Genomic DNA, 23,692 nt, shown 5'->3' on the forward strand with positions numbered 1-23,692 from the left:
TTTAATATGAGTCACTAATAAAATATCCTTCCAATGTATTACACGTATTAAGTATGGTTATTGACCATTTATGTTCATATATTTAAAAAATAACTACCACAGCACGTGACGTCGCAGAAGGGCCGTCATTTTAAAATAATGCACGAGGGCGTGACGTCATGATGCGCATGCGCAGAATCAATCTGTGAATGACTACGTAAACAGTAACTTAGACCTTTTCAGATAAACAATAGAAAAACAATTGAGGATTGTTACAAATTGATCATGTTCGATGTGAACGACTACGGAAGGCAACATTATTAATGTTAAACTCGTCTCAGGGAACTTCGAAGCTTCTCAAGCGGGTTTAGCTTGCTAGCTGCTCAACAAAGAGACCCGGAACTAGCAACAAATTGCTAAGGAAGTGTTCGTGTAAAGTGTAGTGATTGTGTGAAAATGTGTAAAATACAAATGCTGAGAGCGTTGGTCAATCAGCGGTTAACTGCGGCTGTTGAAGAAATATTTGGAGTGTTAGAAAGAACGATAGCAGAGTACGAGGAGGAACTTTGTCGAACAAAAGAGGAGAACCAGCGACAACGTCAACTACTGGACGCCGTTTTCCTGAATCCTCAGCTTGTGTTTCACAGAGCAGGTTAGTTTCACTCTAACTCTCACATGTTAATACGCGTTATGTTTGTTCATTAACACTACTCATAAAAGCCTTTCTCCGTAATTGTTTGTTTTACTTCATGAACTCCACTTATCCATAACAATGGGGCTCGTATAAAGAGAGTGATATTTTTCAATTCTACCACTGACAGTGGTGGAAAAAGGCTGTTAGCAACTCCAGACATCAGTGAGTTTGTGATTTGCACCTGACTTCCTGTATGCACACTCTATAATGCTACACGGACAACCGCTTACTTCCACAAAATAAACAACCTCCAACCTCGCCCGCCTGTGGAGGAGCACTCATTGTCGAACACACTTTGTCAGGGGCACCACTAGTGTTGTGGAGCTGAGAAGCCTGTCGTGAGGGGACCGCGTTTACGTCTTCCAGACAGTGAGAATGGTGGTAAAATAACAGACGCATACAATAGAGCACCGATAGATAGCTCTAATACACCACAAGGACACAGAACACAATGCATGTTTATACGCTGATAGACGCTTGAAAAGAGAGCCACCTTCATTGTACTTGCAAGACTGGCTTGGCTACACCCAACAGATCTCACTAGTCCACTAAACTCCCTTCGCTTTAAATGTTATGTATTTGTGTATTTAAGAAGTTACTGACTTACAGGTGTTGCTTCATTTTACACTTGCGTGGACCTAATAGCGCACACAGACAGTTCATTCAGTTCTCTACCCAGCATACGTTGTAAATAACATTTACGTTATGTTTGTTGTTGGTGCATAGTTGTCGTTAGCCATTAAGAATGGTTGTTCCCTGTTAATTTACTTTGTACACATTGATATTTTGGTTTGCATCGTAAGTGAGACTCTTGGTCTGTTTCATGTTTTATGATCGTCTGTCCATTGGCAAGCTAGTAGTTGGCTATCGCTTACAAATTAGTAGTAGAGCGCCTTCCATGTGCAAGCTGAGTAGCTTCTGACCATGCTGAGTTACAATGCCACCTGCTGGATGAGTTGTAAAGACATCTCATGAGGTGTTTTTTTCACGTTTGTATACTATATTACTCCATATAAGCTGGAGATACCCTGGTTGCAGTGAGGAACACCGATGAGATCCTCAGAGATGGAGTGATGCGTGATGGAACAAAGCTAGACTTATGTAAAGCACATCTTTGTCTTGTCTCCTGCAGACGCCTGTGAGGAACCTCTTCCCCTTGAGCAGCATGAGTGGAACTCCCGGATGGAGAACGAGGAGCCACAGGCCCCCCACATTAAAGAGGAGGCGCCACAGCCTCCCAGCCCCATCTTGAAGGAGCATTACTGCATCAGTCAGGAAGGAGAGCATCTTGAGATACTGGAGGAGTTCCCAGTGATTGTTGTCCCTGTGAAGAGTGAAGATGATGAAGACAAAGGTCAAGAGGTGGAGCCTCCAAGCAGCAGCTCAGCTCATCACATGACTACAGAACCTGTAGGAGACCACTGTGGAGGATCACAAACACAAAACCTTGTTGCTGCACTGGCAGATAGGGACCGCACAACTGCTGATGAAGTTTCTGAAGCTTTTGTGGGACGTCACACTGACAACACGCGCTGGAAATGCTCTCATTGTGACAAAACCTTTGTCAACGAGATACATTTCAAAATACACACGAGACAGCACACAGGAGAGAATATTTTTTCCTGCACATTTTGTGGTGAAAGATTCACTCTGGAGTCACATTTGGCAGTACACACAAGAATACACACTGGAGGGAAACCTTTTCTTTGCACCGTGTGCGGCAATAGATTCAATCACAAAGGTGATTTAAAGAAACACACAAGAATGCATACCGGAGAGAGACCTTTTCCTTGCACGGTGTGCGGTAAAAGATTTTCTGATCAGTCGAATTTGAAAGTACACACAAGAATACACACCGGAGGGAAACCTTTTCCTTGCACGGTGTGCGGTAAAAGATTTTCCGATCAGTCGAATTTGAAAGTACACACAAGAACACACACCGGAGAGAAACCTTTTTCCTGCTCCATCTGCGATAAAAGATTCGCTGTGAAGTCACATTTGAAAGTACACACAAGAACACACATTTCAGAAAGAAACTTTCCTTGTTCAGTGTGCGGTCAGCGATTCACTAATGGTACACACTTGATTGAACACGAAAGATTCCACACTGGGGAGTAACTTGAAAGCTTTTTTCAAAGAACACAATCAGGGAAGTGCGGATAAGAAAGACTTATAGAAAGTATTATTGTTTCAAAAGGTAAAGTTGGGCATTTTACCCTCGATTAAAGAAACACATACTGGCTGGCGCTAACTGCTGTAAATATCTTAAATGCCTCAGCTATAATGATATACAGTAATACAGTAGTAAGGAACAGTAGTTTTTTCTGAATAAACAAGTCATGCAATGTGATATGCTGAGCATCTACTGAAGGTCGAGAGTGTTTTGTGCTGGTCATGATCTTATGTCAGTCAACTGGATGTTACTTTTTGGGTTTTTGTACATCATTGTACATCATTGCCCATTCATTCCTGCTTGAAATATGACTACTGTTGTTTTGGCATGGTTGTTTCAATAAAGTGATTGTTGATGGACCATCTCTTCATCATTCTATATCTGTATGAATCAACACAAAAACATCACAATCTGTGAGATGTGTCATCTGGAAGAGTTTGCAACAGTGGAACGGCCCTGCATGCTTCTCTGGCGTTAAAATCATCACTTTTTGACTTTGGGTCTTTATACAAAGACGGTGTAATCCAATGAAGTGCTGCCGTTTTTATTCATTCATTTTCTACCGCTTTTCCTCACAAGTGTCGCGGGGGTGCTGGAGCCTATCCCAGCTGTCTTCAGGCGAGAGGTGGGGTACACCCTGGACTGGTCGCCAGCCAATCACAGGGCACATATAGACAAACAACCATTCACACTCACATTCATACCTATGGACAATTTGGAGTCGCCAATTAACCTAGCATGTTTTTGGAATGTGGGAGGAAACTGGAGTACCCGGAGAAAACCCACGCATGCACGGGGAGAACATGCACACTCCACACAGAGATGGCCGAGGGTGGAATTGAACCCTGGTCTCCTCGCTGTGAGGTCTGTGCGCTAACCACTTGGCCGCGTTTCGCCTACTGCCGTTTTTAGTTACAGTTAAATAATTTTGACTTTTGGTCTGAATCTGGCACTCTTATTAATAATGTTGCGATTTTCAAGTTCAAATATAACACGTGGAGTACCGCAGGGGTCAATACCGTGACCAACACTGTTCAGTGACGAAAGAATTAAGGTAGGTATTATTTGTGGATGCTATTGCCTTTTGGTTTTTGGAAAGCAAACAACTACTAATTTTAAAAAATCGCAGATGAAATGATGAAATTTTCAGCTTCCCAACTTCACCGCGTGAAGCTCCTGAACCACTGCCGCCATCTCGGGAGAGGCGGTCCCTGTGTGAGACTGGCTTATCACTGACCTAAGTGTTCAAAAGGTTTTAGCTTTGAACGCCTCAGCATCCCATAATCCCGGTCAGTTACCCGAGTGGAGTACAATTCTGAGTTCTCTGTGTGCTGTAAAATAATCCGTTTGATACTTCATCAACTGTTTTTGATGTATTTGGAGGTAATATTTCCATAGTATCACTAGATGTATTATGTTGAAAGTGTATTTCATCTCAATTGGGTCTAATTTGGTCGTTTAAGTTTGCTGGTGATGCTTTTACTGACCTCCTGTCATTCAAAATAACATTCATTTCCAACCACAGGTGCATTCAATGACAATTGCTTTTTTCAATGTTCGGTGTCAACTGACACAAATGACAGTAATTCTCTTCCCGGCGCTATTTTGGCCCCTTATTTCTATCCATTGATGTTAGAGAAGAGTGCATATTCTTTGCATTGTCATAGTTGATTAAAATTGTATTTTATTTTTGTCTTATAGAAATCATAAACAAAACATTCATCAGGTATATCTTCATAAGCATCATTAATAAAGAGTGGCATGAGTGAAATATGGGATTGGTGCAATGGGATATAACTTTCCTACTTTTGAACAGATTTAGTAGAGATATTGGGGGGAGGGGGGGCAAATGTGACAAATTGAAGCCACAGAAGCTGAAATAAGTCACATTTTTGAGTATATGGATACAATTAAACAAAAAAGTCAACTCTTGAACACCAAAATTGTCATTTTTTGATATTCACAAATAACTGCAAACCATATGTATTATTCTAGTATCATCAACAATAACACATGGGTAGATTGGATAGAAAATATGTAAGAAAGAACATTCACAAACATCTTTATACTTTATTTAGTAATACCTTCTTTAGTAGTAAGGCTGGACTGTCCATATACAACAACATAGACGTAATCGACATGTAATCCAACTTGAAAAGTTTGTATTGTAGTATAGTACAGTCTACAGTCTACAATGTACAATGGAGATGATTTGATTGTATGCCTCTGATGAGCAGATCTAAATACACATTAAAACATAAGCGACAACACAAAAGAGCCGTAGGAACTTATATCATCCATCGGGGTGACGGCTTTAGCTTGGACGGCTTCACAGTCAATCACATGTGGCTTCATCTTCTTCTACACATAAGAACATGCAAACTCCACACAGAGATGTCCAAGCAGAGAATCGAACCCAGGTCTTCCCTGACTGTGTGGCCTACAATCTAACCACTCGTCCACAGTGTGGTGTTAAATATCTTAATCAGGAAAAAAATATAAATTTATTGCCACATAAATGCATACAAATGTACAGCACACGTGTACAGGGAAATGGTTTCTCTCTTGCATGTCTTTTCAATTGAGCTTTTTAAATGAATGTTTGACCAAATTTAGAGCAAAGAAATGTAAATATTTAAATCAGTGTTTTTGAGAATGAAAATACTGTTTGACCACAAACTGAGCAGGTGAAAGGTTTCTCTGCCGTATGAAGTCTCACCTGTCTTTTTGGATTTCCAAGGACCCATGTTAAAGAAAAAAAACGATCAAAAACAGTCCATTTGCTGTTCACACGCTACATTTGACAGCCATAGTCCAGACACAGTCTACAATGTACAATGGAGATGATTTGTGTAACTGTGTATAAACGAATGAATGTTGTATTTTAACGCATCTTTTACTCTGTTTACTTGCTTTTATTCAACTCCATTTTTCTGTAAAGTGTCTTTGAGTATTTTCACAAGTGCTATATAAATAAAATGTATTATTATTATTATTATTATTATTATTATTATTATTATTATATCTGTGAGAGATGCAACAAACATGTCATCATAATGTCCTTTAGCAATGTTAAAAGTCGATCTTTTGCACTTTAATTTTAAGAGTCAAACTGTCTTGGTCATTTTTACATCCTTAAGATAAATTTTTCAAGTTCCTCCCCACCTTGGGACTTTTACCACAAACTGTTTGTTAAAAAGGTTTCTCCCCAGTGTGTAGTCTTGTGTGTCTCTTTAACTCGCCTTTAAGGTAGAATGTTTTATCGCATATTGAGCAAGGGAACGGTTTTTCCCCAGTGTGTATTCTTGTGTGTTTATTTAAATCCGTTTTTTGTGAGAATCTTTTACCACACACCAAGCAAGGAAACGGTTTCTCTCCGGTGTGTATTCTCATGTGTACTTTCAAATGCGACTGCCAGAAGAATCTTTTACCACAAACTGAGCAGGTGAAAGGTTTCTCTCCTGTGTGTATTCTCATGTGTGCTTTCAAATTTGATTGCTGAGAGAATTTTTTACTGCACACTGAGCAGACGAAAGGTTTCTCGCCTGTGTGTATTCTTGTGTGTACGTTCAAGTGTGACCGCCGAGATAATCGTTTACCACAAACCGAGCAGGTGAAGGTTTTCTTTCTTGTGTGTACTCTTGTGTGTTCTTTCAAATTTGACCACTCTGAGAATATTTTACCACAAACTGAGCAGGTGAAAGGTTTCTCTCCTGTGTGGTATCTCATGTGTCTGGTCAGATTTCCCTTGTGAACAAAGGTTTTGTCACATTGAGAGCATTTCCAGCGTGTGTTGTCAGTGTGACATGTCATGTCAGCTTCAGAGTCTTCATCATCAGTGTCAGGAGAGTGTGACGTTATGTCGTCGCTATCTGATAGTGGAGCTAAGAGGTTCTCCGCTTGTCCTCCACAGTGGTCTCCATCAGCTTCTGTTGTCATGTGTTGAGCCGAGCTGCAGCTCGGAGGCTCCACCTCTCTCTCCTCTTCATCATCTTCACTCTTCAAAGGGACACCAATCACTGGGAAGTCCTCCGGTCCTTCAAGATGCTGTCCCTCTCGCTTTTCCTCTTTAATATGAGGGGGGCGTGGCTCCTTCCCTTCCTCTTTAATTTGAGAGCGCCATTGCTCCTCTTCTTCCTCTTTAATGTGGGGAAGCCGTGGCTCTTCCTGTTCCATCCTGGAGTTCCACTGCTGCTGGAGATGTTCTCCTGCAGGACACAAGAACACAAAGACATGCTAGGATAACACAGAGTGGGGTTCAACAATTTTACGAAAAAAATATTATTTTTCTGGCATTTACATTTAATACCTACAGAGAACATACTAACTCCTTATTTCTAAAAACACAAATACGTCAACTTGCTGATATAGTTCATCTTCAAACAGCTAAAATAATGCATAAGGCTAAAAATAAGCAATTAGCTAAAAATCATCCAATACTTCTCTACAAGAGAGGAGAAATATGATCTCAGGGAAGAACTACATTTGAAACACTTATATGCTAGGACTGCGTTAGCGTTAGCATAGCATTTCAGTATGTGGAATCAAACTATGGAATGGATTGAGTAAGGAAATCAAACAATGCACAACGATGAGCCAATTCAAGAAACAATACAAGCAGTTGATGTTTGCTAAATACAAGGATGAAGAGTCTTGAACCAGTCATGATGTGCTATATATATCACTATATTGACACTTACTATGGTACCCATTATGGCATTGGATGCTCATATCACCTCCTACTTTGGAGAAATAAATTTAACAAAAAATTAACTATATTAGGAAAGCAGGAAGTGAACAAATGTAACAGTTACTGATTGTAAAAGTACCAGATGGAGGGGTAGGATTTAATAAGCTTTGCTTCTTCCTACTGCTTTTGGACATGTGGAACTGGGAACTGATTACGGGATGCACTCAATTGTAATCTGATGCATGTTCAAATGAAATTAAACCATTACCATTACCATTATTACCATATATTACACAATATTTCACCATTACTGGGGTGCAATCATGTCACCATGTTCTTATCCCAATGCCAGTGTGCATGGATACAATTTCTTCTTCATCGTTCCCCTGTGTTGTTTTTCCATTGGGGGGTCACGTATGAGCAGTAATAATAAATCATAAATCATAACCCTGTTATGTTGCTCCATGCCCACGTTCGCTCATTCCTGTTTGAATTCCCGATAGCCTGCAGAGAGCAGGGTTTCCCCGAGGAAACGTACCATGTATTACATGGTAGAGTCTAGACAAAAACCAGCACCTGGTCCTCCAGATTCGGGGTTGGGCATGGGGCCAATGACTGCACACCCTAAAAACTTGAGGAACAGAAAACAAAGATGTAGGGATGCTCATGGGTGACATGAATGAAAGGGAGGAGGTATGTGAACTGGTGATGGGAAAGTAAGGATTAGACACTGTGAATTAAATTTACGAGGATTACAACCTGGATTACAACCCCCATAATCATCTCCACAAAGCCACCCGGATGCCATCACCGACTGGTTGACCAATAGAGCACAGTTCATCCCACAGCTCCTATAAAATATCGATTTCATCACTCTCGTATCGATCCAACACTGACTATAATCCCTTAGTATCGATTCACAGCCCTTCATGACCAGTGTTAATGAGCAAATAGAAAACTTCTCCACATGTGAGTATGAAACTAACCTGCTCTGCGTAACGCAACCCGAGGCTTCACGATAACGGCGTCCAGTAGTTGACGTTGTCGCTGGTTCTCCGCTTTTGTTCGACAAAGTTCCTCCTCGTACTCTGCTATCGTTCTTTCGAACACTACAAATATTTCTTCAGCAGCAGCAGCTAGTCGCTGGTTCACCAACGCTCTCAGCTTTTGTATTTTACACATTTTCACACAATCGCTTTCAACACTTGACAGTCACACCAGACCTCCGTTTAGCGACGTGTTCATAACTTCCGGGTGTCTTTGTTAGCAGCTAGCAAGCTAAGCTAGCTTGCCGAGCGTCGCACACTGTGACGAGTTTATCCTGCCATTTATAAAACTGTCTCCTTCTTTCATAATATGTGCGTGATACAAATTAAATATATGTAACAATTATCTATTGTGTTTTTCTCCGAAGGCTACCCGAAATACAGTACTGTGGACTGATGCCAAAGTTGACCGCCGTGTGCGCATGCGCAATGGAACGTCGCCAGTGGCATCACTTTGAAGAACGACTTGACTCATAGTCTAAGATTAGATCAAAATGTTTTAATCTCACGATCATTAGTTTTGTCAATTCAAGTGTGAAAAAACATCTGACTTTATTGCAGTCACGCAATACACATTTTAGTGTAAGAAAGAATTATGGCAAAGTAATATAAAAAAACTTTATTGACAAAAGCCAGCCAATCACAGGACACGAGGGGAGCCACGGACGTCATTAGGTGTATTTTGGGCAGGCATGAACCTCCCTATCATTACCATCTATCTAAGGGCTGTCAAATAATTACAATTTTTAACCAGATTAATCAGTTAATCTGAAACTAATCCAATCAAGCTTTGCCTAACAAGAGTCTCTTGAACATTTGAATCACACGTTAAGCATGTTATCATCATCAATAAGAGTAATTAATAAGTCAAAGATGGTTGCCAGGTTTTTACTGTGTGTACTGTGTGTAAAATTGTGAGTACTTTCAAATGTATTTCTGAGAGAAACTTTGACCTGCTCAGGAATAAGGGTTCTCTCTAGTGTGTACGATTGCGTGTCTTTTTAAAAGACTTGGTTGAAAGAACTTTTTACCACAAACAATACAAGGAAAAGGTTTCTCTCCAGTGTGTATTGACGTGTGTCTTTTTAAATTACCCTTTAAGCAGAATGTTTTACCACAAACTGAGCAAGAAAAGGGTTTCTCCCCAGTGTGTATTCTTGTGTGGTCATCCAAATTTGACTTCTTAATGAATCTCTTACCACAAACTGAGCAGGAAAGAGGTTTCTCTCCAGTGTGGATTTTCATGTGTTTTTTCAATTGATATTTTTGATAGAATCTTTTCCCGCACGCCGAGCAAGGATAAGGTTTCACTCCGGTGTGTATTCTTGTGTGATCTTTCAAATACGGCTTTGCAATGAACCTTTTATTGCAAACTGAGCAAGCAAAGGGTTTCTCTCCAGTGTGATGTCTCATGTGTATTTTCAGATATCCCTTTTTAACAAAGGTTTTGTCACATTGAGAGCATTTCCAGCGTGTGTTGTCAGTGTGACATGTCATGTCAGCTTCAGAGTCTTCGTCATCAGTGTCAGGAGAGTGTGACGTTATGTCGTCGCTATCTGATAGTGGAGCTAAGAGGTTGTCTTCTTGTGATCCTCCACAGTGGTCTCCATCAGCTTCTGTTGTCATGTGACGAGTGGAGCTGCTGCTTGGAGGCTCCACCTCTCTCTCCTCCTCACTTGGACCTTGGTCTTCATCATCTTCACTCTTCACAGGGACAACAATCACTGGGAACTCCTCCAGTCCTTCAAGATGCTCTCTCTCCTGACTGATGCAGTAATCCTCCTCTTCCTCTTTAACGTAGGGGGGCTGTGACTCCGCCTCTTCCTCTTTAACACTGTGGTACTGTGGCTCTTCCTCCTCTTCTTTGAAGTGAGGATGTTGTGGCTCTCCCTGCTCCATCCTGGAGTTCAACTCCTGATGCTCAGGGGGAAGATGTTTGTCACTGATGTCTGCAAGACAAAAGAAGACAAACACAAGCTTTAGAAAAGTCCAACTTTGCTCAGTAAAGTGAGGCATATTCCTGCACCAGCAGACAGTACATTCTGGCAACCACAAAGTCAATAATCCAACTGCAGCCCTTATTCTTGAACGGTTATGTTTCTAATGGCCGATCTGTGATGAGCACAGAAGCTCAATAACATTTTAAAGCATCTCACTGTAAGTCATCTCACTATGAAACAGCTGTGATCACATCTGGTTGGCAGTATTGATGAATGTTTTGTGACATGTTTCGGGGTTCAATACCAGATCAGACCAACGGGCTGAGTACGAATACACTTCATGTTTACATGGGAGCTCGGACGCCATGTAACTGTGCTGTATTTTCTTAAATGGCAATGGTTATTCCGATGTTATACGATGTAGATGCCAAAATTCTGTTAATATAAAAGCCTTATATATTAGGGCAAATATGTTAAAGGATAAACAGAAAGCTTATACACATGAGAGAATATGAACGAAACCAACCGTGTCTGTGTAACACAACTCAACTCGAGGCGTCTTCAAAACGTCGTCCTGTCTCGTACTCTTTTATCGTTCTTTCTCACTCTAAAAAGATGTCTTCAGCAGCCGCGATTAGTCGCTGATTCACCGACGCTCTCAGCATTTGTATTTTACACACTTTCACACAATCACAACACTTAACATTCATGCTTGAGCTCTGCTTGGCGATGAGTCGACAACTTCCGGGTCTCTTTTTGTTAGCAGCTAGCAAGCTAAGCTAGCTTGATATGATTCGAAGTTTACTGAAAAGAGTTTATGCTGTCATTAATAAAATTATCTCTTTGTGTCACTTAATATCCGTTCCGTTCACACAACATATATATATTTTTAACATTAATCCATTGTGTTTTACTCCGAAGGCTACTGAAACATCTGTCCAAGGGTGAACGCCTGTGTACGCATGCGTATTGTCACGTGATCAATGACGGAACTTGGACGACCCCTTCTAAAACGTCAGAATAGTCGTGTACGTTCCTTTAGAATCTTTTTATTTCACGTTTTGTTCGGTGAATTCAAAAGAGACAAAACATCAGACTTTATTAAAGTCATTCAAGAAATATTTTTAGAGTAGAAAGAACAATCACAGTCAGATCATTAAAAACTTTATTGACAAAAAGGGTGTTCATACATGTGATATATGAACCAGACATTCCATCATAACATCAGTTAGGAATGTCAGAAGTCCTTATTTTATACAACATTTTTTTTTGTTTTATAGAGTAATACTGTTTTGTTTATTCGTACTAACGTAACATTTAAATGACTCCCCACTGTGGATTCTTTGGTGTTCAGTCAATTTCATGCTGTTAGCGAATTGCTGACCTCACAGTGAAGAAACATTTCTCTTCCAAGAGAAGCTTGTGTCCCAAACTGTGCAAAAAGGTTTATCTCAGGTGTGTATTATTGTGTGTCTTTTTAAATTGCCTTTAAGATCGAATCTTTTGCCACACACCAAGCAAGGAAAAGGTTTCTCTCCAGTGTGCGTTCTTGTGTGTCTTTTTAAACCACTCATTATTGAGAATCTTTTACCGCACACCAAGCAAGGAAAGGGTTTCTCTCCAGTGTGTATTCTTGTGTGTTCTTTCAAGTGGGACTTCTGAATGAAATCTTTACCACAAACTGAGCAGGAAAACGGTTTCTCTCCGACGTGTATTTTTGTGTGTCTATTAAAAACAGCTTTCTGCGAAAATCTTTTGCCACACACAGAGCAGAGAAATGGTTTCTCTCCGGTGTGTATTCTTGTGTGTCTATTTAAGTCAACTTTCTGAGTGAATCGTTTACCGCACACTGAGCAAGAAAAAGGTTTCTCTCCAACGTGTGTTCTGGTATGTCTTCTTAAACCATTTTTTTGATTGAATCTTTTACCGCACACCAAGCAAAGAAAAGGTTTCTCCCCAGTGTGCATTCTTATATGTTCCTTCAAATATGACTCAGCAATGAACCTTTTACCGCAAAATGAGCAAGCGAAAGGTTTCTTTCCTGTGTGATGTCTCATGTGGATTTTCAGACGTCCTTTGCTAACAAAGGTTTTGTCACATTGAGAGCATTTCCAGCGTGTGTTGTCAGTGTGACATGTCATATCAGCTTCAGAGTCTTCATCATCAGTGTCAGGAGAGTGTGACATTATGTCGTCGCTATCTGATAGTGGAGCTAAGAGGTTGTCTGCTTGTGATCCTCCACTGTGGTCTCCATCAGCTTCTGTTGTCATGTGATGAGTGGAGCTGCTGCTTGGAGGCTCCACCTCTCCCTGCTCCTCACTTTGACCTTTGTCTTCATCATCTTCACTCTTCACGGTTACACGAATCACTGGGAACTCCTCCAGTCCTTCAAGATGCTCTCCCTCCTGACTGATGCTGCGATCCTCCTCTTCCTCTTTAATGTGAGGGTGCTGTGGCTCCTCCCGCTCCATCCGGGAGGTTCACTACTGCTGCTCAGTGGGAAGGTGTCTGCAGGACACAAGAAGACAAAGACATGCTTCGGATAAGTCCGCCTTTGCTCCGTCTCACTGTCCTCAAAAAGTGCCTAATTGAGGATTTGATCCTTGGTGTGGCTGAAAAAAGCAAGATGGTGGTGGTTGATCTTGTTACCACAAGCGTCTTTGAGAACAGTCACATCTTCAATGAAGGTAAGAGTAACCTTAAAGGGGACCTATTATGCTCATTTTTCAGCCCCTTGTATTGAGTTGTGGACTCCTATAGAGCAGCTACACACAATGCTAAAGCTACTTACTATTGAGATATGCCTTGAAGTTTCCTTGAGAAGATTCAGACCATCCAGTCTCTACTTCGGGATCGGATTTGTGATCCAACACACATGGCTGGATGTTAAAAGCGGACATTTTAAAAAGATAAATTGACGTTTTATCAACGCCAATAAAGTTGGGTTCGGCAGCTATCCGGAAGTCCTCCTCAGCCCTTGGGAGTGTCACCAAAAACAGCAGAGTGGGTGTGGGTCAACAGACCGTTTTCACAGGAAGTACAGAATATAATGTGGATGGATTCTGGAAGAACTATTAAGCTTTGGGTGTTGGAGCATCGGTAACGTGTACCCTGGTCATTACCCAACTGTTAGCAACCCCAAGTAACATTGGAAAAAGTATCTGGCTTCAGCAACAGTTGCATAGTGGCCAACGTTCACAAAACAGTCCACTGTGAAATGCCCCCCTCCCCCCGCACAGACGTAAACTCAAACATTAGTATCGAGTTCGTATCGATCACGAACCCTTGATATCGATACGATAGCTATGTGGAGTACATGTGCAAAACGGTCCTTAACGGATAACAGCTTTTATGGGTCGTGTTAAAAAAACAAATAAAAAAAATATACAAATGTGACAGTAAGAGTGAAACTAACCTGCTCTGCTTCTTGAAAACAGCGTCCAGTTGTTGACGTCGTCGCTGGTTCTCCTCGTACTCTGCTATCGTTCTCCGCTAACAGTCGCAGTTAGTCGCCGATTCACAAATGCACTCAGCATTTGTTTGTTTTTTTTACAAATGCTCACACAATCACAACACTTTGCACTCACACTTGATTTCTGTCGTAGCGATGTGTTGATAACTTCCGGCTCTTTGTTAGCAGCTAGCAAGCTAAGCTAGCTTGAGAAGGTGCAAAGTTCACTGAGACGAGTTTATCCTTCCTGACACGAATAACACTCTTTCGCATTGTGTCGTCCATATTTAATATTTCAGAATAATTATCCATTGTGTTTTTCCCCGAAATCTACCCGGCATACATTTCCATACCTGGCGGTAGCCAGTCTGCAGTGCTCGTGCACTCGGTCACTGTTGCCAACTCCTCAGTAAGAAAAGTAGCTATTGGTTGTCCTACAATTTGCTAGTTGACGCCAATGGCTAATTTGCATACAAGTCGCTGTAATCACCATCAACTTTATTTCATACACATACAGTGCATGGTCCTTAGAACATTAAAAAAAACACCGAGGAAAAACCCGACTGAATTTTGTACAAGGTTGGTCAGACTATGTATCGTGCTGTTAACATGTTAGCATTTTAGCCTACACATTCATCTGTACATCAGATTCCGTAGCACAGCAACAATCAAATGAACGTCCTCTTTACTGCTGACTTCATATCATAACAAAGTCCAAACCATACTGCGAGCAAACCCTTAATGTTGGGTTATATGCTTTCATTTACAATATTGTTTATAAAGTGGTTCTAACGAGCAGTATGTTCCTGCCAGTGCACTGTGCTTTTGTTTTGAAGAGACCTCCTGACTTCCTGTTTAACTGTCGTAAAATGCGTTGCGACGGACATTTAACTGTACTTCCCATGAATAGCACGTGTGCGTGCTTATGTTGACTGTGTGGGTGAATGAACACAGCTAAGAAACAAGACGTGGTGTGAACTATCCAATATTTCACACAGTGCTGAGAACGCAACACTTAATTTCAAATTGGCCATAAAAAAATAATTGTACTATTTTATCTCGGCCAGCACCTTCAAAAGCCTAATAATTTACATTCGGTCTCGCCTCCACTCTTTATCTTGCAGTTGGGTCTACAGGTTTTATTTTTGAATAAAACTTTATTTTAAAACTATGGAATGAAACGTGTATGACAAATGAGTCTATCATCAATTCCAATGAAACAGTGCTTTACGTGTTGGATAGTTCCATGTACTATTGATGTTATGACGCGTGAAGAGGACATACGACATAGAGAAACAACTTTAATATCTTTTTCTCTTTAAGACGTGACAAACACGACTAAGATTTTGCTCAGTGAGGATGTGTTCCCTGTTGATTCAAAACGCATTTAAGACAGCCGCTGCACTGTGCGCTGAGAAGTTAGGAGTCTTCTAGCCTCGAAGGTAAATTGAATAGACACGCTAATGACCATGTTGTAATATACACAAAGATGAGCGTGATTTTTTGGTGATTTTTGCTTGAATATGAACGAATTGTTAATTACAGATGCTGGCCAGCATATTTAAAAATGTCAAAATTATTTACTTAAATGCTCTAACGCGCAATTACTTGCCGTTTTATTATCTTCATGTGTTAACAATGCACGAGATAGACACGACTCACTGCTGCCAATATAACAACATGATGTGAAATTGAAAGTGTCTTTTATTTCAAGGTGTTAATGGTTCATGAATGCTGCTGGAAATGAAAAAAAAATCGGGATCTCTCCTAACAAATTTTTACACTCCATACTTAATTAAAAATAACCTTTGAATAATAAAAACAGATTAATATGGTGCTCCTGCAGGAAACACGCTTTATGTGGGTTGACAATGGAGCCAATGAAGACTTTGCTACTGCTGACTACAGTCTGTAGTATAGGTGAGCCATTTAAACGTCAACAAAAGGTGCTTTTACGTTACGGTGCTCATCACGACTTACCTTCTAGGTTCTACAAGAACGTGTTATGAGCAGGGAACCCACATAACAACTCCAAAGAATATTACAGCCCTGGCTGGAACATGTCTGCATATTCCATGTAAATTCACATACAAAGGAGACCCCAATACCAAGCTGTGGCTGTGTGGGCAGTGGACCAAAGGTGACTCGTATCCAAGTACCATCGTTTATGACAACTGCTTGAGCTTCAGTGATTATGCACTTATTTTAACGGGAAGGCTCGACCAGCAGAACTGCACCATGATGTACAACAACACGGTTACGCAACACTCAGGCGCCTATTTCTTGCAACTGTACAACCATGTAACCGTGGTTGGGAAGCAGTGTGAACCCGTTTATATCCAAGTTGAAGGTAAGACTTTTTTTGTTTTTCACTTGAAAGTTTCATCCCTCATGACCGATTGGTTCCACAGAACAGCCTTGGCAACCCACCATCCATATCCCCGTAGTTGAGCTGAAAGTGAAGCAGTCCATCACCATCAGCTGCTCCGCTTTCACTCCTTGCCCGGCGTCTCCGCCTGTGGTCAAGTGGCGTCACACTAGCAACAACCAGCAACACCTGGAGCAGCTCCCAGATGGAACCTTCGTGACTAAACTCCAGGACACGTTGGTTTTGACGGAAAAGTACAACGGCTACATCCTGGAATGCTCGTCTGTTTATTACGTGCACGGACGTCAGGAACAGACCAATAGCAGCGTGACTCTCAACGTTTTATGTGAGACCTTTTCTGTTTGTCCCCTCCCTAAAATGACAAAGATGATCTCTGGGTACTTTTCTCCTCCTAGTTGCCCCCAAGGACACCAAAGTCTTGGTCAGTCCGTCGGGACCAGTATTATTCGGGACCTACGTGGTGATGAACTGCTCCAGTCGGGCCAACCCAGCCAGCAACTTCACCTGGTGGGTTAAGGAGGAGGGCGGGACTTACACGCCCATGGCCGATGGAGAATGTACGACATGGAACGTGACCAAGCAAGAAGAGATTTACTGCGTGGCGGCCAATTCTGTTGGCCAGCAAGCGTCAAGAAAGATCAGACTAGAGATTACAGGTGGGCATTGAATACAGCGTGTCTGCCCCTTTAAATAAAGCGATTTAAATATTAGTGAACGCAAAATGCAGTTTTTTAGAAGCCTATTATGAAGGGAGAGAAACCAAAACCCACATAGACCTGGGTGGAAAAGTGATTGCCCCCTAAACCTAATACCCGGTTGGGCCGCCCTTAGCAGCAACAACTGCAATCAAGCATAACTTGCAATGAGTCTCTACTTTGCAGAATTGTTGTCATTCAGCCACATAGGAGGCTTTATAAAGCATCTTTTGAAGGTCATGCCACAGCATCCCAGTAGGATCCAGGTCAGGACTCAAACTAGGCTAAGCTAGCTTGCCGAGCGTCGCACACTGTGACGAGTTTATCCTGCCATTCATAAAACTGTCTCCCTCTTTCATGTAATATCTGCGTCAAATTAAATATATGTAACAATTATCTGTTGTTTTTTCTCCGAAGGCTACCCGAAATACAGTACTGTGGACTGATGCCAAAGTTGACCGCCGTGTGCGCATGCGCAATGTAACGTCGTCAGCGGCATCACTTTGAAGAACGACTTGACTCATAGTCCAAGATTAGATCAAAATGTTTTAATCTCACAATCATTAGTTTTGTCAATTCAAGTGAGAAAAACATCTGACTTTATTGCAGTCACGCAATACACATTTTTAGTGTAAGAAAGAATTATGGCAAAGTAATATAAAAAAAACTTTATTGACAAAAGCCAGCCAATCACAGGACACGAGGGGAGCCACGGACGTCATTAGGTGTATTTTGGGCAGGCATGAACCTCCCTATCATTACCATCTATCTAAGAACTGTCAAATAATTACAATTTTTAACCAGATTAATCAGTTAATCTGAAACTAATCCAATTAAGCTTTGCCTAACAAGAGTCTCTTGAACATTTGAATCACACGTTAAGCATGTTATCATCATCAATAAGAGTAATTAATAAGTCAAAGATGGTTGCCAGGTTTTTACTGTGTGTACTGTGTAAAATTGTGTGTACTTTCAAATGTATTTCTGAGAGAAACTTTGACCTGCTCAGGAATAAGGGTTCTCTCTAGTGTGTAAAATTGCGTGTCTTTTTAAAAGACTTGGTTGAAAGAACTTTTTACCACAAACAATACAAGGAAAAGGTTTCTCTCCAGTGTGTATTGACGTGTGTCTTTTTAAATTACCCTTTAAGCAGAATGTTTTACCACAAACTGAGCAAGAAAAGGGTTTCTCCCCAGTGTGTATTCTTGTGTGGTCATCCAAATTTGACTTCTTAATGAATCTCTTACCACAAACTGAGCAGGAAAGAGGTTTCTCTCCAGTGTGGATTTTCATGTGTTTTTTCAATTGATATTTTTGATAGAATCTTTTCCCGCACGCCGAGCAAGGAGAAGGTTTCACTCCGGTGTGTATTCTTGTGTGATCTTTCAAATATGGCTTAGCAATGAACCTTTTATTGCAAACTGAGCAAGCAAAAGGTTTCTCTCCAGTGTGATGTCTCATGTGTATTTTCAGATATCCCCTTTTAACAAAGGTTTTGTCACATTGAGAGCACACTGAGCAGACAAAAGGTTTCTCGCCTGTGTGTATTCTTGTGTGTACGTTCAAGTGTGATCGCCGAGATAATCGTTTACCACAAACTGAGCAGGTGAAAGTTTTCTTTCTTGTGTGTACTCTTGTGTGTTCTTTCAAATTTGACCACTCTGAGAATATTTTACCACAAACTGAGCAGGTGAAAGGTTTCTCTCCTGTGTGGTATCTCATGTGTCTGGTCAGATTCCCCTTGTGAACAAAGGTTTTGTCACATTGGGAGCATTTCCAGCGTGTGTTGTCAGTGTGACATGTCATGTCAGCTTCAGAGTCTTCATCATCAGTGTCAGGAGAGTGTGACGTTATGTCGTCGCTATCTGATAGTGGAGCTAAGAGGTTGTCTGCTTGTGATCCTCCACTGTGGTCTCCATCAGCTTCTGTTGTCATGTGATGCGTGGAGCTGCTGCTTGGAGGCTCCACCTCTCCCTGCTCCTCACTTTGACCTTTGTCTTCATCATCTTCACTCTTCACGGTTACACAAATCACTGGGAACTCCTCCAGTCCTTCAAGATGCTCTCCCTCCTGACTGATGCTGCGATCCTCCTCTTCCTCTTTAATGTGAGGGTGCTGTGGCTCCTCCCGCTCCATCCGGGAGGTTCACTACTGCTGCTCAGTGGGAAGATGTCTGCAGGACACAAGAAGACAAAGACATGCTTCGGATAAGTCCGCCTTTGCTCCGTCTCACTGTCCTCAAAAAGTGCCTAATTGAAGATTTGATCCTTGGTGTGGCTGAAAAAAGCAAGATGGTGGTGGTTGATCTTGTTACCACAAGCGTCTTTGAGAACAGTCACATCTTCAATGAAGGTAAAAGTAACCTTAAAGGCGACCTATTATGCTCGTTTTTCAGCCCCTTGTATTGAGTTGTGGACTCCTATAGAGCAGCTACACACAATGCTAAAGCTACTTACTATTGAGATATGCCTTGAAGTTTCCTTGAGAAGATTCAGACCATCCAGTCTCTACTTCGGGATCGGATTTGTGATCCAACACACATGGCTGGATGTTAAAAGCGGACATTTTAAAAAGATAAATTGACGTTTTATCAACGCCAATAAAGTTGGGTTCGGCAGCTATCCGGAAGTCCTCCTGAGCCCTTGGGAGTGTCACCAAAAACAGCAGAGTGGGTGTGGGTCAACAGACCGTTTTCACAGGAAGTACAGAATATAATGTGGATGGATTCTGGAAGAACTATTAAGCTTTGTGTGTTGGAGCATCGGTAACGTGTACCGTGGTCATTACCCAACTGTTAGCAACCCCAAGTAACATTGGAAAAAGTATCTGGCTTCAGCAACAGTTGCATAGTGGCCAACGTTCACAAAACAGTCCACTGTGAAATGCCCCCCTCCCCCCGCACAGACGTAAACTCAAACATTAGTATCGAGTTCGTATCGATCACGAACCCTTGATATCGATACGATAGCTATGTGGAGTACATGTGCAAAACGGTCCTTAACGGATAACAGCTTTTATGGGTCGTGTTAAAAAAACAAATAAAAAAAATATACAAATGTGACAGTAAGAGTGAAACTAACCTGCTCTGCTTCTTGAAAACAGCGTCCAGTTGTTGACGTCGTCGCTGGTTCTCCTCGTACTCTGCTATCGTTCTCCGCTTACAGTCGCAGTTAGTCGCCGATTCACAAATGCACTCAGCATTTGTTTGTTTTTTTTTTTTTCAAATGCTCACACAATCACAACACTTTGCACTCACACTTGATTTCTGTCGTAGCGATGTGTTGATAACTTCCGGCTCTTTGTTAGCAGCTAGCAAGCTAAGCTAGCTTGAGAAGGTGCAAAGTTCACTGAGACGAGTTTAGCCTTCCTGACACGAATAATACTCTTTCGCATTGTGTCGTCCATATTTAATATTTCAGAATAATTATCCATTGTGTTTTTCCCCGAAATCTACCCGGCATACATTTCCATACCTGGCGGTAGCCAGTCTGCAGTGCTCGTGCACTCGGTCACTGTTGCCAACTCCTCAGTAAGAAAAGTAGCTATTGGTTGTCCTACAATTTGCTAGTTGACGCCAATGGCTAATTTGCATACAAGTCGCTGTAATCACCATCAACTTTATTTCATACACATACAGTGCATGGTCCTTAGAACATTAAAAAAACACCGAGGAAAAACCCGACTGAATTTTGAACAAGGTTGGTCAGACTATGTATCGTGCTGTTAACATGTTAGCCTACACATTCATCTGTACATCAGATTCCGTAGCACAGCAGCAATCAAATGAACGTCCTCTTTACTTCTGACTTCATATCATAACAAAGTCCAAACCATACTGCGAGCAAACCCTTAATGTTGGGTTATATGCTTTCATTTACAATATTGTTTATAAAGTGGTTCTAACGAGCAGTATGTTCCTGCCAGTGCACTGTGCTTTTGTTTTGAAGAGACCTCCTGACTTCCTGTTTAACTGTCGCAAAATGCGTTGCGACGGACATTTAACTGTACTTCCCATGAATAGCACGTGTGCGTGCTTATGTTGACTGTGTGGGTGAATGAACACAGCTAAGAAACAAGACGTGGTGTGAACTATCCAATATGTCACACAGTGCTGAGAACGCAACACTTAATTTCAAATTGGCCATAAAAAAATAATTGTACTATTTTATCTCGGCCAGCACCTTCAAAAGCCTAATAATTTACATTCGGTCTCGCCTCCACTCTTTATCTTGCAGTTGGGTCTACAGGTTTTATTTTTGAATAAAACTTTATTTTAAAACTATGGAATGAAACGTGTATTACAAATAAGTCTATTATCATCAATTCCAATGAAACAGTGCTTTACGTGTTGGATTGTTCCATGTACTATTGATGTTATGACGCGTGAAGAGGACATACGACATAGAGAAACAACTTTAATATCTTTTTCTCTTTAAGACGTATCAAACACGACTAAGATTTTGCTCAGTGAGGATGTGTTCCCTGTTGATTCAAAACGCATTTAAGACAGCCGCTGCACTGTGCGCTGAGAACTTAGGAGTCTTCTAGCCTCGAAGGTAAATTGAATAGACACGCTAATGACCATGTTGTAATATACACAAAGATGAGCGTGATTTAATTGTGTGGGTTGTTTTGCTTGAATATGAACGAATTGTTAATTACAGAGGCTGGCCAGCATATTTTAAAATGTCAAAATTATTTACTTAAATGCTCTGACGCGCAATTACTTGCCGTTTTATTATCTTCATGTGTTAACAATGCACGAGATAGACACGCCTCACTGCTGTCCCCTGCAGAGCGGAGAAAGTACTGCACCCCTCGAGGCTCATCCAATATAACATGATGTGAAATTGAAAGTGTCTTTTATTTCAAGGTGTTAATGGTTCATGAATGCTGCTGGAAATGAAAAAAAAAATCGGGATCTCTCCTGACAAATACAAAATGTCATAACACATTTTTACACTCCATACTTAATTAAAAATACCCTTTGAATAATAAAAACAGATTAATATGGTGCTCCTGCAGGAAACACGCTTTATGTGGGTTGACAATGGAGCCAATGAAGACTTTGCTACTGCTGACTACAGTCTGTAGTATAGGTGAGCCATTTAAACGTCAACAAAAGGTGCTTTTACGTTACGGTGCTCATCACGACTTACCTTCTAGGTTCTACAAGAACGTGTTATGAGCAGGGAACCCACATAACAACTCCAAAGAATATTCCAGCCCTGGCTGGAACATGTCTGCATATTCCATGTAAATTCACATACAAAGGAGACCCCAATACCAAGCTGTGGCTGTGTGGGCAGTGGACCAAAGGTGACTCGTATCCAAGTACCATCGTTTATGACAACTGCTTGAGCTTCAGTGATTATGCACTTATTTTAACGGGAAGGCTCGACCAGCAGAACTGCACCATGATGTACAACAACACGGTTACGCAACACTCAGGCGCCTATTTCTTGCAACTGTACAACCATGTAACCGTGGTTGGGAAGCAGTGTGAACCCGTTTATATCCAAGTTGAAGGTAAGACTTTTTTTGTTTTTCACTTGAAAGTTTCATCCCTCATGACCGATTGGTTCCACAGAACAGCCTTGGCAACCCACCATCCATATCCCCGTAGTTGAGCTGAAAGTGAAGCAGTCCATCACCATCAGCTGCTCCGCTTTCACTCCTTGCCCGGCGTCTCCGCCTGTGGTCAAGTGGCGTCACACTAGCAACAACCAGCAACACCTGGAGCAGCTCCCAGATGGAACCTTCGTGACTAAACTCCAGGACACGTTGGTTTTGACGGAAAAGTACAACGGCTACATCCTGGAATGCTCGTCTGTTTATTACGTGCACGGACGTCAGGAACAGACCAATAGCAGCGTGACTCTCAACGTTTTATGTGAGACCTTTTCTGTTTGTCCCCTCCCTAAAATGACAAAGATGATCTCTGGGTACTTTTCTCCTCCTAGTTGCCCCCAAGGACACCAAAGTCTTGGTCAGTCCGTCGGGACCAGTATTATTCGGGACCTACGTGGTGATGAACTGCTCCAGTCGGGCCAACCCAGCCAGCAACTTCACCTGGTGGGTTAAGGAGGAGGGCGGGACTTACACGCCCATGGCCGATGGAGAATGTACGACATGGAACGTGACCAAGCAAGAAGAGATTTACTGCGTGGCGGCCAATTCTGTTGGCCAGCAAGCGTCAAGAAAGATCAGACTAGAGATTACAGGTGGGCATTGAATACAGCGTGTCTGCCCCTTTAAATAAAGCGATTTAAATATTAGTGAACGCAAAATGCAGTTTTTTAGAAGCCTATTATGAAGGGAGAGAAACCAAAACCCACATAGACCTGGGTGGAAAAGTGATTGCCCCCTAAACCTAATACCCGGTTGGGCCGCCCTTAGCAGCAACAACTGCAATCAAGCATAACTTGCAATGAGTCTCTACTTTGCAGAATTGTTGTCATTCAGCCACATAGGAGGCTTTATAAAGCATCTTTTGAAGGTCATGCCACAGCATCCCAGTAGGATCCAGGTCAGGACTCAAACTAGGCTAAGCTAGCTTGCCGAGCGTCGCACACTGTGACGAGTTTATCCTGCCATTCATAAAACTGTCTCCCTCTTTCATGTAATATCTGCGT

At 41.6% G+C, this 23,692-nt stretch overlaps 6 protein-coding genes across 6 annotated transcripts; 2 read left to right on the plus strand and 4 right to left on the minus strand.

The window, feature by feature from the left end:
• Nucleotides 1-176: 176 nt before the first annotated feature.
• On the plus strand, nucleotides 177-3,195 carry LOC131104902 (uncharacterized). The gene is made up of 2 exons (XM_058052563.2): nucleotides 177-631; nucleotides 1,806-3,195. Exons 1-2 carry the CDS (start codon nucleotides 436-438, stop codon nucleotides 2,789-2,791), a joined length of 1,182 nt encoding a protein of 393 aa, XP_057908546.2. The 5' UTR covers nucleotides 177-435; the 3' UTR covers nucleotides 2,792-3,195.
• Nucleotides 3,196-4,686: 1,491 nt separating this feature from the next.
• LOC131104899 (uncharacterized) lies at nucleotides 4,687-8,970 on the minus strand. Its single transcript, XM_058052558.2, has 2 exons — nucleotides 8,523-8,970; nucleotides 4,687-7,054 (listed from the first exon to the last, which is right to left on the minus strand). Exons 1-2 carry the CDS (start codon nucleotides 8,716-8,718, stop codon nucleotides 6,039-6,041), a joined length of 1,212 nt encoding a protein of 403 aa, XP_057908541.2. The 5' UTR covers nucleotides 8,719-8,970; the 3' UTR covers nucleotides 4,687-6,038.
• A 152-nt stretch (nucleotides 8,971-9,122) lies between these two features.
• On the minus strand, nucleotides 9,123-11,471 carry LOC131104911 (uncharacterized). Its single transcript, XM_058052574.2, has 2 exons — nucleotides 11,049-11,471; nucleotides 9,123-10,531 (listed from the first exon to the last, which is right to left on the minus strand). The coding sequence occupies exon 2, from the start codon at nucleotides 10,479-10,481 to the stop codon at nucleotides 9,540-9,542; it is 942 nt and encodes a 313-aa protein (XP_057908557.2). The 5' UTR covers nucleotides 10,482-10,531; nucleotides 11,049-11,471; the 3' UTR covers nucleotides 9,123-9,539.
• Nucleotides 11,472-11,608: 137 nt separating this feature from the next.
• Nucleotides 11,609-13,006, minus strand: LOC144901755 (uncharacterized). The gene has a single exon (XM_078796622.1). It carries the CDS (start codon nucleotides 12,991-12,993, stop codon nucleotides 11,974-11,976), a length of 1,020 nt encoding a protein of 339 aa, XP_078652748.1. The 5' UTR covers nucleotides 12,994-13,006; the 3' UTR covers nucleotides 11,609-11,973.
• A 142-nt stretch (nucleotides 13,007-13,148) lies between these two features.
• LOC144901792 (vascular cell adhesion protein 1-like) lies at nucleotides 13,149-23,315 on the plus strand. Its single transcript, XM_078796825.1, has 6 exons — nucleotides 13,149-13,209; nucleotides 16,069-16,323; nucleotides 16,385-16,687; nucleotides 16,758-17,018; nucleotides 22,648-22,950; nucleotides 23,021-23,315. Exons 1-6 carry the CDS (start codon nucleotides 13,149-13,151, stop codon nucleotides 23,290-23,292), a joined length of 1,455 nt encoding a protein of 484 aa, XP_078652951.1. The 3' UTR covers nucleotides 23,293-23,315.
• On the minus strand, nucleotides 17,586-20,570 carry LOC144901753 (uncharacterized). The gene is made up of 2 exons (XM_078796616.1): nucleotides 20,138-20,570; nucleotides 17,586-19,230 (listed from the first exon to the last, which is right to left on the minus strand). The coding sequence occupies exon 2, from the start codon at nucleotides 19,191-19,193 to the stop codon at nucleotides 18,063-18,065; it is 1,131 nt and encodes a 376-aa protein (XP_078652742.1). The 5' UTR covers nucleotides 19,194-19,230; nucleotides 20,138-20,570; the 3' UTR covers nucleotides 17,586-18,062.
• Nucleotides 23,316-23,692: the final 377 nt, after the last annotated feature.

This window comes from Doryrhamphus excisus, linkage group LG15 (genome assembly GCF_037039965.1).
Source record: "Doryrhamphus excisus strain RoL-2023G ecotype Guam linkage group LG15, RoL_Dexc_Guam_v1.1, whole genome shotgun sequence".
NCBI classification, from domain to species: Eukaryota; Metazoa; Chordata; class Actinopteri; order Syngnathiformes; family Syngnathidae; genus Doryrhamphus; species Doryrhamphus excisus.

Coding starts and splice junctions, on each gene's coding strand:
- LOC131104902 (XM_058052563.2), top strand. CDS start 436: ATGTGTAAAATACAAATGCTGAGAGCGTTGGTCAATCAGCGGTTAACT. Junction 632..1,805: donor GCTTGTGTTTCACAGAGCAG/GTTAGTTTCACT, acceptor TGTCTCCTGCAG/ACGCCTGTGAGGAACCTCTT.
- LOC131104899 (XM_058052558.2), bottom strand. CDS start 8,718: ATGTGTAAAATACAAAAGCTGAGAGCGTTGGTGAACCAGCGACTAGCT. Junction 7,055..8,522: donor GGTTGCGTTACGCAGAGCAG/GTTAGTTTCATA, acceptor TGTGTCCTGCAG/GAGAACATCTCCAGCAGCAG.
- LOC131104911 (XM_058052574.2), bottom strand. CDS start 10,481: ATGGAGCAGGGAGAGCCACAACATCCTCACTTCAAAGAAGAGGAGGAA.
- LOC144901755 (XM_078796622.1), bottom strand. CDS start 12,993: ATGGAGCGGGAGGAGCCACAGCACCCTCACATTAAAGAGGAAGAGGAG.
- LOC144901792 (XM_078796825.1), top strand. CDS start 13,149: ATGGTGGTGGTTGATCTTGTTACCACAAGCGTCTTTGAGAACAGTCAC. Junction 13,210..16,068: donor CAGTCACATCTTCAATGAAG/GTAAGAGTAACC, acceptor TCACATACAAAG/GAGACCCCAATACCAAGCTG. Junction 22,951..23,020: donor CGTGACTCTCAACGTTTTAT/GTGAGACCTTTT, acceptor TTCTCCTCCTAG/TTGCCCCCAAGGACACCAAA.
- LOC144901753 (XM_078796616.1), bottom strand. CDS start 19,193: ATGGAGCGGGAGGAGCCACAGCACCCTCACATTAAAGAGGAAGAGGAG.